At 36.4% G+C, this 19,013-nt stretch overlaps 1 protein-coding gene across 1 annotated transcript in view; it reads right to left on the bottom strand.

Moving 5' to 3' along the window:
• Window positions 1-4,626: 4,626 nt before the first annotated feature.
• Window positions 4,627-19,013, bottom strand: part of LOC122452377 (membrane cofactor protein-like) — a 36,754-nt gene continuing 22,367 nt past the window's right edge. The window contains exons 4-7 of the mRNA XM_043485935.1: window positions 18,755-18,840; window positions 17,760-17,954; window positions 5,418-5,600; window positions 4,627-4,794 (exon numbers count right to left, since the gene is read on the bottom strand). Coding sequence (XP_043341870.1) covers window positions 4,691-4,794; window positions 5,418-5,600; window positions 17,760-17,954; window positions 18,755-18,840 — 568 coding nt within the window. The 3' untranslated portion in view covers window positions 4,627-4,690. The remainder of the gene's footprint in view (window positions 4,795-5,417; window positions 5,601-17,759; window positions 17,955-18,754; window positions 18,841-19,013) is intronic.

Here is a 19,013-nt window from a genome sequence, read left to right as displayed (position 1 = left end):
AGTTCAGTCACTCAGTCGTGTCCAACTCTTTGAGACCCCATGGACTGCAGCACTCCAGGCTTCCCTGTCCATCACCAACTCCAAGAGCTTACACAAACTCATGTCCATTGAGTCGGTGACAACATCCAAGCATCTCATCCTCCGTCGTCCCCTTCTCCCACCTTCAATCTTTCCCAGCATTAGGGTTTTTTCCAATGAGTCAGTTCTTTGCATCAGGTGGCCAACGATTGGTTGGATCTCCTTGCTGTCCAAGGGACTCTCAAGAGTCTTCTCCAACATCACAATTCAAAAGCATCAATTCTTCGGTGCTCAGTTTTCTTTATAGTCCAACTCTCACATCCATACATAACTACTGGAAAAACCATAGCTTTGACTAGATGGACCTTTGTTGGCAAAATAATCTCTCTGCTTTTTAATATGCTGTCTAGGTTGGTCATGACTTTTCTTCCAAGGAGTAAGCGTCTTTTAATTTCATGACTGCAGTCACCATCTGCAGTGATTTTGGAGCCCCCTCCAAAATAAAGTCTGTCACTGTTTCCACTGTCTTCCCATCTATTTGCCATGAAGTGATGGAACCAGATGCCATGATCTTAGTTTTCTGAATGTTGAGCTTTAAGCCAACTTTTTCACTCTCCTCTTTCACTTTCATCAAGAGGCTCTTTAGTTCTTCACTTTCTGCCATAAGGGTGGTGTCATCTGCATATCTGAGGTTATTGATATTTCTCCCGGCAATCTTGATTCCAGCTTTTGCTTCTTCCAGCCCAGCATCTCTCATGATGTACTCTGCACATAAGTTAAATAAGCAGGGTGGCAATATAAAGCCTTGACGTACTCCTTTTCCTATTTGGAATCAGTCTATTGTTCCATGTCCAGTTCTAACTGTTGCTTCTTGACCTGCATACAGATTTCTCAGGAGGCAGGTCATGTGGTCTGGTATTCCCGTCTCTTTCAGAATTTTCCAGTTTCTTGTGATCCACACAAAGACTTTGGCATAGTCAAACAAAGGGTCTTCCAACAAATGAATAAATTAAGGAATTGTGGTATATATGAAGAAATATTACCAAGTCATATAAGAAATAAAGTTCTGATACATGTTACAAGATGGAAGAACCTTGAAAACACTATGCTAAGTGAAATAATCCAGAAGTGATTCCAAGTCTATGCAGTATGTAGAACAGTCAAATTAATCAACATAGAAAATAGGTAGTGGTTAACACGGCTGGGAGGAGGGAGAATGGAGAGTTATTGTTTCATAGGTATAATGTTCATTTTGAGGTGATTAAAGGTTTTAGAGATAGATAGTAGTAATGGTTGTACAACAATGTGAATATACTTAATGCCACTGAAATGTACCATTAAATTAGCTAAAATTGTCAGTAAAATAAAATAGAAGTTGGTCTAGAAGAATTAGCACAGAATGTAGCCTGAGCATCTGAAAAGGAAGTATTCTGCCAGATATTAAAACATATCATCATTCTGCAATCAAAGCATTGATTTGGTGCTAGGGCAGGAATGGGCAGAATTCAAGGGAACAGAAAGATCAGATCATATATGAATTTAATGTGTGATAAAAACTTGTACTTTAATAAAGCTGGAAAGAAAAGGACTTACTCAACAAATGGTGCTACTTCACACTGGATGAAAGTAAGTGGAATAAAGATAAACCCAATCTTATTTCAGATACCCTAAAGAAAGTGAGATGAATCAATGATTTGATGCAATCACATAAGTACTATGATGGCAACGTTTATGTAATTTCACCATGCAGAAGACCTGACGCTTTTATAAGAAAAACACAACACTCTTAGCCATTAGGGAAAACATCAACACATCCAACTTCCTATTAATATAAATATTCTGTACATTTAAATGACCACTGATGGAAAAGTCAAGGGAAATATGGTACATATTAAAATCATATAAAAATATGGGAGTAAATCTAACTGAAGCTCCAATCCAAGACGTTAAGTGGAAAAAGTGCAAGTTTCAGAAAAATAAGAACAGCATGATGACATTTTTGGATAAGAATAAAGCCAAATATGTAAACCGACACAAATAAGAATATTTATGCATAGAAGTAGATTAAAAAGACTCCCTAAACTATAAAGATATTAATTTTAGTAATTAGATGAGAGGAAGAAGTGGAGAACCAATCTTTTCACTATGTATGCTTTTGAAATATCTGAAATTTAATAAATTCATGTTAGTATGTGTGCATGTTCAGTCACTCAGGCATATATAACTCTTTGCTACCCTATGGACCATAGCCCGCCAGATTCCTCTGTCCATGGGGTTTTCCAGGCAAGAATACTGGTGTGGGTTGCCATTTCCCCTTCCAGGGGATCTTCCCGACCCAGGGATTGAATTCACATCTCCTGCAGGGGCAGGTGGATTCTTTACCACTGGGAGCCACCTGGGAAGTCCCTCAGATTAGTATGCTAATCTAGTTAAAAGGTATACAAAGCAATCTATTTTTTTTTAAGCAATCTATTTTTAATAGTATAAAATCTTCAAAGAAAATTGACTTTTAATAATGACAAACTGGAGGAAAATTCTGCTTCCTGTTAAAAGGATTTTAACTTATAATGAGCTTTGTTACATCAACATGAAAAATATTTCAGAAATCACATAGAAAAGTGAACTAAAGACCAATATAAGTGACTGTAAACCAAAACATTTCAGCTTCACTGATAATTTCAATATACAAATTAGTATGTGACATTACTTTTCACCCATCATCTTATTAAGTTCGAAACAATGTTAGTAAGATAAAGAGGCATTGAACCTGCAGGACTTGACTCTGGAGCTGTAGTTGTTTGAGGACCTGGAAAAATCTATTTTGATTCAATTCACCAGTCTCATCAATACAAAATTGTAGAATTAACTTTGATTATTTTCATTTTTTAAGAAAATTATTTCTCAAAATGAATTACTTCTCAGAATGAAAATATGCATAGTTTCCAAACTATGCTATTCTATTTCTGGGAAGTTAACCTAAATATATATTTATGCAAGTACCTTAGAATGTATACATAAGAATATGTACTATGGATCTATATTACATAGCAGAAACCCTGGAAATTAGCAAATAATAAATCATAGAAATTATGTGTTCAGAATAAGTTTACAAATCTTAAAAGAATACCATCCACATAGTATCATATTACATAATTTGTATTCTTAGTTTGTCACTTCATATTTGTCCCAATTTTTTCACATTCACATAGTTAGATCTACCTTATCAACATTATATGTCACTAATGATGCTTTTCATACTCTCTGATAAAAAATGACTGAAAACCTCACAAAGAACTTTGATTTATGATATTTAAAACAAGATCCCTATAGTTTATCACCTCTATAAACTTGTCCTCACAATTCTCCTGTTATTTACAATGCTAAACTGAATACATGTTTTAGAAATTCTTTATGAGACGCTTATGGTCAACTCTCAAAAGCGTGTATAAATAAGCATAACATACTACAGTGCATATTCCCACTAGGACCATATGAGCAAACACGGGTGAGTCAATGAGTATAGATTTCTTGTGCAATCTTTATGTATCATCCACAGACATTGCTTTCTCCACAGAACTTCACGGCAACCCCCAATGTACTGGAGGAGGTTACAGAGTACCAGGTTTATAGGAATTATAAAAAAGTGTTCTAATTACCATGCTAATATGAATAATTCCCCTCAATCCTTAAAATTATTTGACAATAGGAAGTAAACACATTGGAAGCCAGTGATGGACATTTGTTTGAGTCATTCAACAGTGAGAAACTAGAAACCACAGAAATGATGTTACTTGAGTAAGCAGAGCGGTCTGCTCGGGCTAATGCTCTTGCCACTGTTCACTGGCTTCTGTTGCATCCAAAAAGACGAAGCCAAAGATAACAGCTTGGACTCAGGAAGATAATTCCTTTCACCATATCAAAATAGTCTCTCAAGTCTTAGGCAGAGCGGCTGCTCAGGCGACCCTGCCAGAGATCCTCCATTTCATCTCCACAAATAAGGACTTTGGCTGCCCTTCCACTGTTATACAATTCCCTTTCTGTTGCCAAAAAAATAAAAGCCAGTAGAGAGAAAAAAATAATTGTATGAGGTGGTTAGGTTGGGATGGGGAGTAGAAACACAGATCTTGTTCTAGAGACAGTAGAAATTTCCCAGTTAAAATTGTACTTGATAAAAAGAACCAAAGTGGTCGTTGGCAGGAGAATGAAATACATTCCTGAACCCGGATGATACCTGGTACAGGTGTCAACAGATCACTTTTAAAATGAATAAATTATCAATGTTGATGACACAGAAAACATACATATTAAAAAACAGAAGCCATGGACCTTAATTAATATTGATTTCTACATTAATATTGACTCCAATGAAACTGTAAATTAGGTGAGCTACCTTTAAGAGCTTTCTACACACCAGACACTGTGCTAAGTGCTTTAAATGCATCCCACTGTTAACTTTAATATCACACAGCGAGGAAGGCATTCAGTCATTACACATGTACATAAACAAGTTTATATAAATTACCTAAGTTTACAAACCTGTTTATATCTGTGGACTATGACCTATAATTTTAGATTCACTAAGTATAATAGCAAAAATGGCTATAAATACATTCTTCCTCCTTTTATTACTAAAAGTTCTAGTGAGTGTAAATCACCAGACTTTTAAAGGATTTTAAAAAATCACAAGGAATTTAAAGGATATTGACAAATATAAGCAGGACTTTATGAAACCTGAGGCACTAGAAGTTGTAGACACCGTAGTGGTAGCAATTGCTTCTGGAAAACAAACAAACAAAAAATATATGTAAACTCATTCGATTACTTGGGATTTATTGCTTTCTACTACTATTCACTTATATGAATTATCCTTTTCATTCTTATTTAGGTAAAAATGCACATGTTTTAATTCGGGCTTCCCTGGTGGCTCAGATGGTAAAGAATCTGCTTGTAATGCAAACCCGGGTTCACTCCTTGGATCAGAAAGATCCACTGCAGAAGAGAATGGCAACCCACTCCTGTATTCTTACATGGAGTATTCCATGGACAGAGGAGCCTGCTGGGCTACAGTCCATCATGGGGTTGCAAAAAGTTGGACACAACTGAGTTACTAACCCTTTAATTTACACTAAAAAATGTTTGCTATCCATTTTACATGTAAAGATGTTGAACAAGAGAAATTTATGCATCTGTGTGATGTATGCAACATACTAAGAGTCTATAAAAGGAAAACCAAAACAAGTTTCTTCGTGAATTAGAAGTCAAACACGTAGCATGGAAATTAATACAAGACAGACATAAATACTAAAACTGTTCCTTTCCAACTGCTCTATATCATTGAAATCTATTGTGGAAAAAATAAAATCTTTTAAAAAAGAAAAAGGAAACAGACACCTTCATACCTTTAGTACACTTTGGTAGCTCGGGCTCCCAGGTACCGTTTGCACCGCAGACAACTGTGCTGCTCCCATGAAGGTAAAAACCATCATGACACTGAAATACAACTTGGGCGTTGTAGTAATATTTTCTTCTAACTCCTGATGCTATTGTTCCATATGCGACGATTGGATAGTCACATTTGACCACTGAAAAGTGGAGAAATTCCATAATTACTGAAAGCCTGCTTTCATATAACACCAAATATCTAGTGCAAATAATAACTCCCAGAAGAAAGGAAAAAATGAGGAATGAAAGGCAAGATGTTAATTGAAAAAAAATAAATAAAACAACACAAGACTCTGTGCTTTTGAATTCCAGGGAAATAGATGTAGAGAAATCTAATAATGTTTTTCTACCAAAATAGTCTATCATAATAGTTGTTGGCTTTCCTACCTTTTTTTTTCCCAGTATTGACATGTATTGAGAAAGGTCTGAGTACCAGATACAAACATAGGGTAAGTTCAAAACTGACTTTTGATGTTCGTTAACGCTAGGATTTTTTTTCAGGTCATGCTGACACTAATTACAGCACCATGTTCTTTTAGAAAGGTAGTAAAGAGTTTTTTGAGAAGGTAATAATACTTGAGTACAAATTTAAAAGAAGTTAGCCATTGGGGGAAAAAAAAGGAAATAGAAAGTTCTCAGGTGGTAACAACATACAGGAACTGGGATGTTCAAGAAACACAAAGGTCAGTGGAGTTAGGGCAGTGTTTTCCAAACATTTTGGATTGTAAACCCAGAGATCAACACGTTTTAAGTTTTAAAACACATTTTAAGTGTTAAATCAGTATGCAAGAACATACGCCTGAGATAATGCTAGAAGGTAATATTTAGCACTGACGACAGTGTACTGTGGTAGATTCCATTCTACTCTACTTCTCCAGAAGTAAATTAAAGGTCAGGGCCCTCTAGATTGACTTCAGATCTACTAATGGGTTTGGCAGAATTTGGAAACAAAACAAATCCGAAAAAACACTGGGCAGGGCAGTGAGTTCAAGAGAACATTTTATGAGATTAATCTGAACAACAGATGAGGGCCAGAAATATAGCCTTTCAGTATATGTGCTGCTGACGCGAGCACAGAAATATAGCCTTTTAAACCAGAAAGATGTTTTCTCCTTTCCTGTGGATCTGAATTTTCATTAGGTATAATTTTTGTTCAGCCAGGAGAACTTATCAATTCTTTGAGTTCAGGTTGTCTAATGACAAATTCTCTTAGCTCTTCTTTATCTGAAACTGTTTTCATTTATTATAGCTTCAGTTTTGAAAGATTTCTCCTTGAGAGGGAATTCTGGGAGAAGTGCTTTATCTTTCTTTCAGCACATTAGCAGAAGTTATTGTCTTCTGCTCTTCACAGTTTCTTGAGAGAAGTCAGCTATTACTCTTTCTTGGAGGTGAGGAAGAAAGAATGTAATATGCTTGTTTCCCCTCTTACGGGCAGCTTTTTCCTTTTGTTTTTAGTCTAATGAGGATTCTTTGGTGAATTTTCAAAAGTTATTTATCCTGCTAGGGTCAATGAATTCCCTGGGGTGGATCTCTGGGGTGAATGTTGTGGATCAAATTCAAATAATAGAGAATAAAATAAATAGACAGTAAAAAATCAATAGAGAACAAACTCATGGGTACCAGAGGGAAAACAGGGGTAGGACAAACTGGGAGATTGGGATTGACATATATACTCTATTACGTATAAAATAGATAATTAATGAGAAACTCCTGTATAACAAAGGTAACTGTACTCAACGCTCTGGGTGATGTAAATGGGAAGAATATCTAAATAATAGTGGATATATATGTGTATACACACACACACACACACACACACACACACACACACACATCTGATTCACTTGCCAGGTAGTAGAAACTAACACAACATTGTAAAGCAACTATACTTCAATATAAAACAGACAGACAAATAATTGTCTACACTGTCCTTTTTCTATGACACTCCAATTACATGTACGTTTACTGGTTGCTACTCTTCCACAGGTGTACAAGTTTCTCTCTCTCTCTCATGTAATATTTCTTTTGAAATCATGTTACATTTGTATTGTATTGACTTCAGGTTCACTGATCTTTTCTCTGTTGTGCTACACTGCTGAAATTTGTGCTAATGATTTTCTTTAAGTTAGGTTTCAGTTCAGTTCAGTCACTCAGTCGTGTCCAACTCTTTGTGACTCCTTGGACTGCAGCACGCCAGGCTTCCCTGTCCATCACCAACTCCCAGAGCTTACTCAAACTAACTCATGTCCATTGAGTCGGTGATGCCATCCAACCATCTCATCCTCTGTCGTCCCCTTCTCCTCCTGCCCCCAATTACTCCCAGAATCAGGGTCTTTTCCAATGAGTCAGTTCTTCACATCAGGTGGCCAAAATATTGGAGTTTCAGCTTCAGCATCAGTCTTTCCAATGAATATTCAGGACTGATCTCCTTTAGGATGGATTGGTTGGATCTCCTTGCAGTCCAAGGGACTCTCAAGAATCTTCTCCAACACCGCAGTTCAAAAGCATCAATTTTTCTGCACTCAGCCTTCTTGATAGTCCAACTCTCACACCCATACATGACTACTGGAAAAACCATAGCTTTGACTAGATGGACCTTTGTCGGCAAAGTAATGTCTCTGCTTTTTAATATGTTGTCTAGGTTGGTCATCTTTTCTTCCAAGGAGCAAGCGTCTTTTAAATTCATGGCTGCAGTCACCATGTACAGTGATTCTGGAGCCCCCAAAAATAAATTCTCTCACTGTTTCCATTGTTTCCCCATCTATTTGCCATGAAATGATGGGGCGGGATGCCATGATCTTAGTTTTCTGAATGATAAGTGTTAACTGTATTACATGCCGTTAAACAGTAAAAGTGTATAACTGCTTGCTGTTTAATACATGCAAATAATCATGTATTACCAATACAATAAAGACATAGAAAGTTTCCCTACCCGCCCCCCCCACCAAATTTCCTCATGCCACTTCGTAAGCAATGCCCACCAATAACTCTGCCTTCCTCAACCAGCCTACCACTAATCAATTTTCTATCCCTATAGTGTTGTTTGGTCATCAGGTGCCCAATATGTGATTGGAGAAAAACAAAAATAGCTCCAGAAGGAATGAAGAGGCTGAGGCAAAGCAGAAACACATGCCCAGTAGTGGATGTGATTGGAGCTGAAAGTAAAGCCCAATGTTGTAAGAACAATACTGCATAGGAACCTGGAATGTTAGGTCCATGAATCAAGGTAAATTGGAAGTGGTCAAACAGGAGACAGCAAGAGTGAACATCAACAATTTAGGAATCAGTGAACTAAAATGGACTGGAATGAGTGAATTTAATTCAGAAGAACATTATATCTACTACTGTGGGCAAGAATCTCTTAGAAGAATTGGAGTAGCCATCATAGTCAACAAAAGAGTCTGAAATGCAGTACTTGGGTGCAAATCTCAAAAATGACAGAATGATCTCTGTTCATTTCCAAGGCAAACCATTCAATATCACAGTAATCCAAGTCTATGCCCCAACCACTAATGTTGAAGAAGCTGAAGTTGAATGGTTCTATGAAGACCTACAAGACTTTCTAGAACTAACACCAAAAGAAGATATGTCCTTTTCATCATAGTGGACTGGAATGCAAAAGCAGGAAGTCAAGTACTCCAGATACCTGGAGTAACAGGCAAGCTTGGGCTTGGAGTATAGAATGAAGCAGGGCAAAGTCTAACAGAATTTTGCCAAGAGAATACACTGGTCATGACAAACACCCTCTTCCAACAACACAAGAGAAGACTCTACACATGGACATCACCAGATAGTCAATACTGATTGATTTTATTATTTGAAGCCAAAGATGGAGAAGCTCTATACAGTCAGCAAAAAAAAAAAAAAAAAAAAGGCCAGGAGCTGACTATGGCTCAGATCATGAACTCCTTATTGCAAAATTAAGACTTAAATTGAAGAAAGTAGGGGAAACCACTAGGCCATTTAGGTATGACCTAAATCAAATACCTTACAGTTATACAGTGGAAGTGACAAATGGATTCAAGGAATCATATCTGATGGACAGAGTGCCTGAAGAGCTATGGTTCGTGACATTGTACAAGAGGTGGTGATCAAAACCACCCCAAGGAAAAGAAATGCAAAAAGGCAAACTGGCCGTCTGAGGAGGCCTTACAAGTAGCTGAGAAAAGAAGAGAAGTGAAAGGCAAAGGAGAAAAGGAAAGATGCCCATTTGAATGCAGAGTTCCAAAGAATAGCAAGGAGAGATAAGAAAGCCTTCCCTAGCGATCATTGCAAAGGAATAGAGGAAAACAATAGAATGGGAAAGACTAGAGATCTCTTCAAGAAAATTAGAGATGCCAAGGGAATATTTCATGCAAGGATGGGCTCAATAAAGGACAGAAATGGTATGGACCTAACAGAAGCAGAAGATATTAAGAAGAGGTGGCAAGAATATACAGAAGAACTGTACAAAAAAGATCTTCATGACCCAGATAGTCACGATGGTGTGATCACTCACCTAGAGCCAGACATCTTGGAGTGTGAAGTGAAATGGGCTTTAGGAAGCATCACTACGAACAAAGTTAGTGGAGGTGATGGAATTCTAGTTGAGCTATTTCAAATCCTGAAAGATGATGCTGTGAAAGTACTGCACTCAATATGCCAGCAAATTTTGAAAACTCAGCAGTGGCCACAGGACTGGAAAAGGTCAGTTTTCATTCCAATCCCAAAGAAGGGAAATGCCAAAGAATGTTCAAATTAATGCACAATTGCACTCATTTCATAGGCTAGCAAAGTAATGCTCATTATTTTCCAAGTGAGCCTTCAACAGTACATGGACTGAGAACTTCCAGATGTTCAAACTGGATTTAGAAAAGGCAAATGAAGCAGTGATCAAATTGCTAAGAGCCACTGGATCATTGACAAGAGTTCCAGAAAAACATCTACTTCTGCTTTATTGTCTACACCAAAGCCTTTGACTGTGTGGATCACAACAAACTGTAAAAAAATTATTAAAGAGATGGGAATGCCAGACCACCTTACCTGCCTCCTGAGAAATCTGTATGCAGGTCAAGGAGGAACAGTTAGAACTGGACATGGAAGAATGGACTGGTTCCAAATAGGAAAAGGAGTACGTCAAGGTTGTATATTATCACCGTGCTTCTTTAACTTATATGCAGAGGACATCATGAGAAATGCTGGGCTGGAGAAAGCACAAGCTGGAATCAAGATTGCCAGGAGAAATATCAATAACCTCAGATATGCAGATGACACCACCCTTGAGGCAGAAAGTGAAGAGGAACCAAAGAGCCTCTTGATGAAGTTGAAAGAGGAGAGTGAAAAAAATGGCTTAAAACTCAACACTTTTGTTGCAATGGTGAATGGTATTGTTTCCTTAATTTCTCTTTCTGTTTTTTCATTGTTAGTATATAGGAATGCAAGGGATTTCTGTGTGTTAATTTTATATCCTGCAACTTTACTATATTCATTGATTAGTTCTAGTAATTTTCTCGTAGAGTCTTTATCTACCTAAAGAAACAAAAGACCTATACATAGAAAACTATAAAACACTGATGAAAGAAATCAAAGAGGACACAAACAGATGGAGAAACATACCGTGTTCATGGATTGGAAGAATCAATATTGTCAAAATGGCTATTCTACCCAAAGCAATCTATAGATTCAATGCAATCCCTATCAAGCTACCAACGGTATTTTTCACAGAACTAGACCAAAGAATTTCACAATTTGTATGGAAATACAAAAAACCTCGAATAGCCAAAGTAATCTTTGAGAAAGAAGAATGGAACTGGAGGAATCAACCTGCCTGACTTCAGACTCTACTACAAAGCCACAGTCATCAAGACAGTGTGGTACTGGCACAAAGACAGAAATATAGACCAATGGAACAGAATAGAAAGCCCAGAGATAAATCCACGAACCTATGGACACCTTATCTTTGACAAAGGATGCAAGGATATACAATGGAAAAAAGACAACCTCTTTAACAAGTGGTGCTGGGAAAACTGGTCAACCACTTGTAAAAGAATGAAACTAGAACACTTTCTAACACCATACACAAAAATAAACTCAAAATGGATTAAAGATCTAAATGTAAGACCAGAAACTATAAAACTCCTAGAGGAGAACATAGGCAAAACACTCTCCGACATAAATCACAGCAAGATCCTCTATGACCCACCTCCCAGAATATTGGAAATAAAAGCAAAACTAAACAAATGGGACCTAATGAAACTTAAAAGCTTTTGCACTACAAAGGAAACTATAAGTAAGGTGAAAAGACAGCCCTCAGATTGGGAGAAAATAATAGCAAATGAAGAAACAGACAAAGGATTAATCTCAAAAATATACAAGCAACTCCTGCAGCTCAATTCCAGAAAAATAAATGACCCAATCAAAAAATGGGCCAAAGAACTAAACAGACATTTCTCCAAAGAAGACATACAGATGGCTAACAAACACATGAAAAGATGCTCAACATCACTCATTATCAGAGAAATGCAAATCAAAACCACAATGAGGTACCATTCACGCAGTCAGGATGGCTGCTATCCAAAAGTCTACAAGCAATAAATGCTGGAGAGGGTGTGGAGAAAAGGGAACCCTCTTACACTGTTGGTGGGAATGCAAACTAGTACAGCCACTATGGAAAACAGTGTGGAGATTCCTTAAAAAACTGGAAATAGAACTGCCATATGACCCAGCAATCCCACTTCTGGGCATACACACTGAGGAAACCAGATCTGAAAGAGACACGTGCACCCCAATGTTCATCGCAGCACTGTTTATAATAGCCAGGACATGGAAGCAACCTAGATGCCCATCAGCAGATGAATGGATAAGGAAGCTGTGGTACATATACACCATGGAATTTTACTCAGCCTTCAAAAAGAATTCATTTGAACCAGTCCTAATGAGATGGATGAAACTGGAGCCCCTTATACAGAGTGAAGTAAGCCAGAAAGATAAAGAACATTACAGCATACTAACACATATATATGGAATTTAGAAAGATGGTAACGATAACCCTATATGCAAAACAGAAAAAGAGACACAGAAATACAGAACAGACTTTTGAACTCTGTGGGAGAAGGTGAGGGTGGGATGTTTCAAAAGAACAGCATGTATACTATCTATGGTGAAACAGATCACCAGCCCAGGTGGGATGCATGAGACAAGTGCTCCGGCCTGGTGCACTGGGAAGACCCAGAGGAATCGGGTGGAGAGGGAGGTGGGAGGGGGGATCGGGATGGGGAATAAGTGTAAATCTATGGCTGATTCATATCAATGTATGACAAAACCCACTGAAATGTTGTGAAGTAATTAGCCTCCAACTAATAAAAAAAAAAAAAAAAAAAACTCAACACTTATAAAATGAACATCATGGCATCTGGTCCCGTTACTTCATGGCAAATAGATGAGGAAACAATGGAAACAGTGATGGGGTTTATCTTCTTGGGCTCCAAAATCACTGCAGATGGTGACTGAAGCCACGAAATTAAAAGATGCTCCTCCTTGGAAGAAAAGCTATGACACACCTAGACCATGTATTAAAAAGCAGAGACGTTACTTTGCCAACAAAGGTCCATCTAGTCAAAGGTATGGTTTTTCCAGTAGTCATGTATGGATGTGAGAGTTGGACCATAAAGAAGGCTGAGCACCACAGAATTATGCTTTTGAACTGTATGGTGTTGGAATAGACTCTTGAGAATCCTTTGGGCAGCAAAGAGATCAAACCAGTCACCCTGAAAGAACTCAGTCCTGAATATTCATTAGAAGGACTGATGCTGAAGCTGAAGCTCAATACTTTGGCCACCTGATGCAAAGCGCCGGCTCATTGGAAACAACCGTGATGCTCAGAAAGATTGAAGGCAGGACAAATAGGGGACGGATGACAGAGGACAGGATGATTGAATAGCATCACTGACTCAACCGAGATGAGTCTGAGCAAGCTCCAGAAGATGGTGAAGGACAGGGAAGCCCAGCGCGCTGCAGTCCATGGGGTCTCAAAGTCGGACACAACTGAGGGGCAGCAATAGTGTTGCTTTTCCGGAATGTCATACGGAATCACATCCTCTGAGTTTGACTTACTTTACTTAGGACAATGCATTTGAGATTCATTCCTGTTGTCTGAATTAAAAGCTCATCATCCTTTCCTGCAGAGTATTATAATTATATGCACGTACCAATGATGTTCCTCCATTTACCAGTTCAAGGACATATGAGTTGTTTCCAGTATAGGATGATTATGACTAAGGATATTATGAATATTCTCATGTCAGATTTTTATGTGTACATGTTTTCATTTTACCCTGGGTAGCTGAATTGTACCTTAAGTATATATTTCATTGTATGAGAAGTTGCTAAATTGTGTTCCAAATGATCATATCACTTGCTTTCTTATCAGCAGTGTTATCAGAGTCCCAAATATAACATATCCTCACCAAAACATGGAATTGTTAATTTTTTCTTTTTAATTTCATGCATTCGAATAAGTTCTTAGTGGTTTCTCATCATGGTTTTAAACTACATTTCTGTTATTACTAATGATATTGAGCAATGTTTCATGTACTTTTTTTAACATCCACATTCTTCTTCAGTGGGAAAAATTCTATCCAAATATGTTACCCTTTTTTGTGTAAACTGGGCTGCTTTCTTCTTATTGTGTTTTGAGAGTTCTTTATACATCATAGCTAGAAGTCCATTCAGAAATGTCCCTGACAAATATTTTCTCCCAGTCTATGACAAGTTTTTTCTTTCTTCAAACAGTGTCTTTGAGAGAAGTTCTCAGTTTTTAAGAAATCCAGTCTTTTTTTGTTTGTTTTTTGTTTTTTTCTTTAAAGAATAATGCTTTTAAAGTTTTTGAAGAAATCTCTGCTAACTCACAAATATTTTCTGTCTTCTCATAAGTCTTACAGTTTAGGTTTTACATTTGAATCTGTGGTCCAACATCTCTTCCAGTCATGATAGTATGAAAATACAAATCAACTACCAGAAGAAAAATGGCTAAAAAACACATGGAGACCAAAAAAACATGTTACTAAATGATCAGTAATTCACTGAAGAAATTAAAAAGGAAATAAAAAATATCTTAAGACTAATGAAAATAGAGACAATTCATTCCAAATCTATGTAACACAGGAAAAACAGTTCTAAGACAGAAGTTTGTAGCCATATAGGCCTACCTTAAAAACAAGAATAATCTCAAGTAAACAATCTAAATTTACACCTATATATAAAAAATAGAACAACCATCTCTGCAAGTTTGTGGAAGGTTAAAATAATAAAGAAAAGAGTGGAAATAAATGATATTGAGACTGAAAATCAGTGAAAATAAGAGCTGGCTCGTTGAAAAGATAAAATTGAGAAACATATAGCCATACCCATCAAGAAACAAAAGAAAGGATCCAAAAAAATAAAAAATAAAAGAGAAGTTACTATCAATACCACAGAAATACAAAGGATCATAAGAGAATACTATGAATAATTATATATCCAAAATTGGAAAACCTGGAATAAATGGATAAATTCCTAAAAACATATTATCTGCCAATGCTAAGTCAAGAAGAAATAGAAAATGCTGCTGCTGCTGCTGCTGCTAAGTCACTTCAGTCGTGTCTGACTCTGTGCGACCCCATAGACGGCAGCCCACCAGGCTCCCCTGTCCCTGGGATTCTCCAGGCAAGAACACTGGAGTGGGTTGCCATTTCCTTCTCCAATGCATGAAAGTGAAAAGTGAAAGTGAAGTCGCTCAGTCATGTCCGACTCTTAATGATCCCATGGTCTGCAGCCTACCAGGCTCCCTGCCCATCAGATTTTCCAGACAAGAGTACTGGAGTGGGTTGCCATTGCCTTCTCCAAATAGAAAATGGGGATAGAGCAATTACTAGTAATGAAATTGAATTAGTAAATAATTTCCAGTAAACAAAATCTAGGACTCCGTGGGTTCACAGATGAATTCTATTATGCATTTAAAGAATAGCTAAATTTTGCTTCAAAGGATACTGTATGGAATAAATAAAATGAACCATAGACTGAGGGAAATAGAACTACCATATGATCAGCAATTTTACTTCTGGGTATTAACCCAAAGAAAACAAAACACTAATTCGAAAAGATTTGTGCAGCCCTTTTTTCATTACAGCATCTTTTTTTTTTGCAATACCTAAGATATGAAAGCAACCTAAGTGTCCTGATAGAATAATGAATAAAGAAGATATGGTACATATAAAATGGAATATTTAAAATAAATAAATAAAAAAAATAAATAAAATGGAATATTACCTAGTCATAAAAAGAATGAAATCTTGCCATTTGTGACAGCATTGATGGATATAGTGGGAATTATGCAACGTGAAATAAGTCAGTCAGAGAAACACCATGTGATTTCAGTTATATGTGGGATCTACAAAATAAAACAAATAAACTAATAAAACAGAAAGGAAACAGATTCGTGAATACAGAGACCTAGTGATTGGTAGAGAGCAGGTGGCTGGAAAGAGGAGGAAAATAAGTGGATTAAAATGCAAAATCTTCTAGTTATAAAATAAATAAGTTATGAGGTTATGATACACAGACTAGACAATACAGTCAACAACTCTGTACTTATTTTACATGGTGACAGATGGGAACTAGACATCATGGTGATCATCTTGTTATATATGTAAATGTGGAATCATTATGTTGTAGACCTGGTTTTTGCATCAGGGCAATGCTGTCCTTGAAATGAACTGTGAAAGATTCTCTCCTCTTGTATTTTTTTTAAGGCTTTGGGTTTGTGTGTGTGCATGCTAAGTCATTTCAGTCGTGTCCAACTCTGTGACCCACAGACTGGAGCCCCCAGGCCCCTCTGTCCATGGGATTCTCCAGGCAAGACTACTAGAGTGAGTTGCCATGCCCTCCTCAAGAGGATCTTCCCAACCCAGGGATGGAACCCGTGGCCCCTGATGCTTCTGCGTTGCAGGCGGATTCTCTACTGCTGAGCCTTGGGGAGGCCCAGCTGCTTTGTGTAGAACTGCCATGATTTACGGCTTAAACGTTTGGTAGAGATCACCAGTAAGGATACATGGTTTGCAGTACTCTTTGTGAGAAGGTTTAAGTTGTCAAATTTATAGGCATACAGTAGTTTGTTTTTTTCTTATTATTCTTTAAACGTCTATAGGATATTTTATGATGTTCTCCTTTTCAATCTTGATATTGGTGATTTTATCTTTGTTTTCCTGTCAGACTGTCTATGGATTTATCTATTTTATCCATAGTTTCCAAAAACCAGGCTGATTTCTTTGATTATCTCTGTTTTGTTTCTCTTTTCAATTTCATGGCTCTCCAATTTTATTATTTCCCTTTGTTTTCTTGTTGTAGATTTAATTTGCTCTTCTTTTTAAATTTCTAATGGTAGAAGCATAGATGACTGATTTGAGACTTTTCTGTTTTTCCAACATAAGTATTTCACATTATAAAGATCCCCTGAGCAAAACTTTTGCAAAACTTTTGCTGTATCCCACAAATTTTTGTATATTAATATACCAAATTTTAGTTTTTAATCAATTAAAAACAGTTTCTATTTCCCTTGTGACTGCTTCTTTGACTCATGGGTTATTTAAAAGTGTCTTGCACATTTTTCAAGTATTTGGTTTGATTTCTACATTCATCCCATTGTGATCAGGTCAATGTACTGGTACTAGTTTCAATATTTTGGAAATAAATGTGTTAAAAATATTACCTAAAAATGCTATTACAGAATGTCTCATGTACACTGGGAGAAAATAAATATTTTGCTATCATTCACTGGATCCTTTGTCAGGGGTCACATCCCCTCCAGTGTCTCCCCACTTTTAGTTAACATGAAGTTGTTAAAATAAGCTTTGTTCAGAGTTTAACAATCTTATCAGTGAGAAGGTTAGTCTTTTAATGTTCCTATAGCCCAAACTCTCAGAGATCTTATATTACAAGATAAAACTTTCTTATTTCTTAAGCTGCAGTGTGTTCAGTTTTCTGATGCTTGCGAACAAACAACAATAACAACAACAACAAAAAAATCCCAAAGTTCTAGCTCATGCATATACACAGTAGTTCATGATGTGTAAGTTGAAATTCCAAGAACATGTTGAGTGACTGGTTGCGAAGTCTACAATTATAACTCTTTTAATTTGATTTGAGCAATATTAAACTAAATTAGAAGTCAATTTGGCAGGAGGAGCAAGTACACAGGAATCTTTTGTTTACTTGGAGATAAAAATATTTTTGAAGTGTTTCCACAGTATTTAGATTCAGGAGGAAATACATGGAAATATTATTACCTTTACACTCTGGCGGGGCACTGCTCCATCTGTTATGATCAATACAAATAAGGGTGGTTTCTCCAATAAGAGAATATTCATCTGGTCCATTTGAAGGATTACACTTATACATTACTACTTCACTATATTGATATACTTCCTTATAAACGGTGAATCTTCCATTTGTTATATTTCCAGGTGCTGCACACACAATTACTTAAAAAGGGAGGAAAAAGGACATGAAGTAAAAGTAAAATATTAAGACAGCATTAGCAAAGTCCTATGAACTGCCTTCATATAATTCATTAACATATGATTAATATACCCCAGTTGTGAATTCAATATCCATTTAGAAGAAAGCCTCTATGTGAATATGTATTATCCCAAATTCAAGCCATTAATATAGAAAAAACTTATTTTCTGAAATATGAAATACATATTTATCTGCAAGGCCATGCTAAGTTTTGCTCTTATCATCATGAAAGATGCTGACAATTTAATGCTAAAATATACTTGTGATTAAAAAGTTAACTCAGTGCTAGTTGAAAAATACTTTATGGTTTATAAATATCTCCATTCACAAATTGGTTGTTCACATTGATACTGAGTATTACTGTCATTTTTCACTTTCATTCCAATGATGTATGGTTAAATTTTTCATATACAGCTATTTGATTTCCAGTAGAGTAGATCCAAATGTGTTCCTTTAAACCAGATATTGAAGTAACTTGCAAAAATATAAAACAATGACACAATTCCCACTATTTGTTTGGGAAATTTTTGACTTTTCATAAAAATATGTTGCATATATTTATATGTATTGAGGCTAACACTTCTTAAAAATGAATTAATAATTATTTTTACAACTTTTCATTTTTAATTGCAATATAATAAATATCTATAGACATAACCCATATGAAGAGAATTTCTTTGGTGTCGATGTTAATTTAAAAGCATAAAGAGGTCATAAAGTTTGAGAACTGCTGCTCTATATTCTAAAGGGAAGACATACTTACTTTCACAAATTGGGATATTATCACTCCAGGCCACATTATCTCCAGAAATTGCACAATATAGAATTTTTGCTCCAATCAGATAAAAACTAAATGAGAGAAAAAAGTTAGCATGTCCTTTAAGCAATTACAAGATGTATATAATAATCAAAAATGTTTTATATGATGGTTTTTCTGTACTATAGTAATTTGAGTGAGAAATTTCTTAATATAATGGATGTCCTAAATCTGCAACTCAATCAAACAGAGTTCTGCATGTGGA

The sequence above is a fragment of the Cervus canadensis genome, chromosome 13 (genome assembly GCF_019320065.1).
Source record: "Cervus canadensis isolate Bull #8, Minnesota chromosome 13, ASM1932006v1, whole genome shotgun sequence".
NCBI lineage: Eukaryota > Metazoa > Chordata > Mammalia > Artiodactyla > Cervidae > Cervus > Cervus canadensis.
Note: the sequence above shows the minus strand (reverse complement) of the source record. Positions and strands in the feature narration are given on the sequence as shown.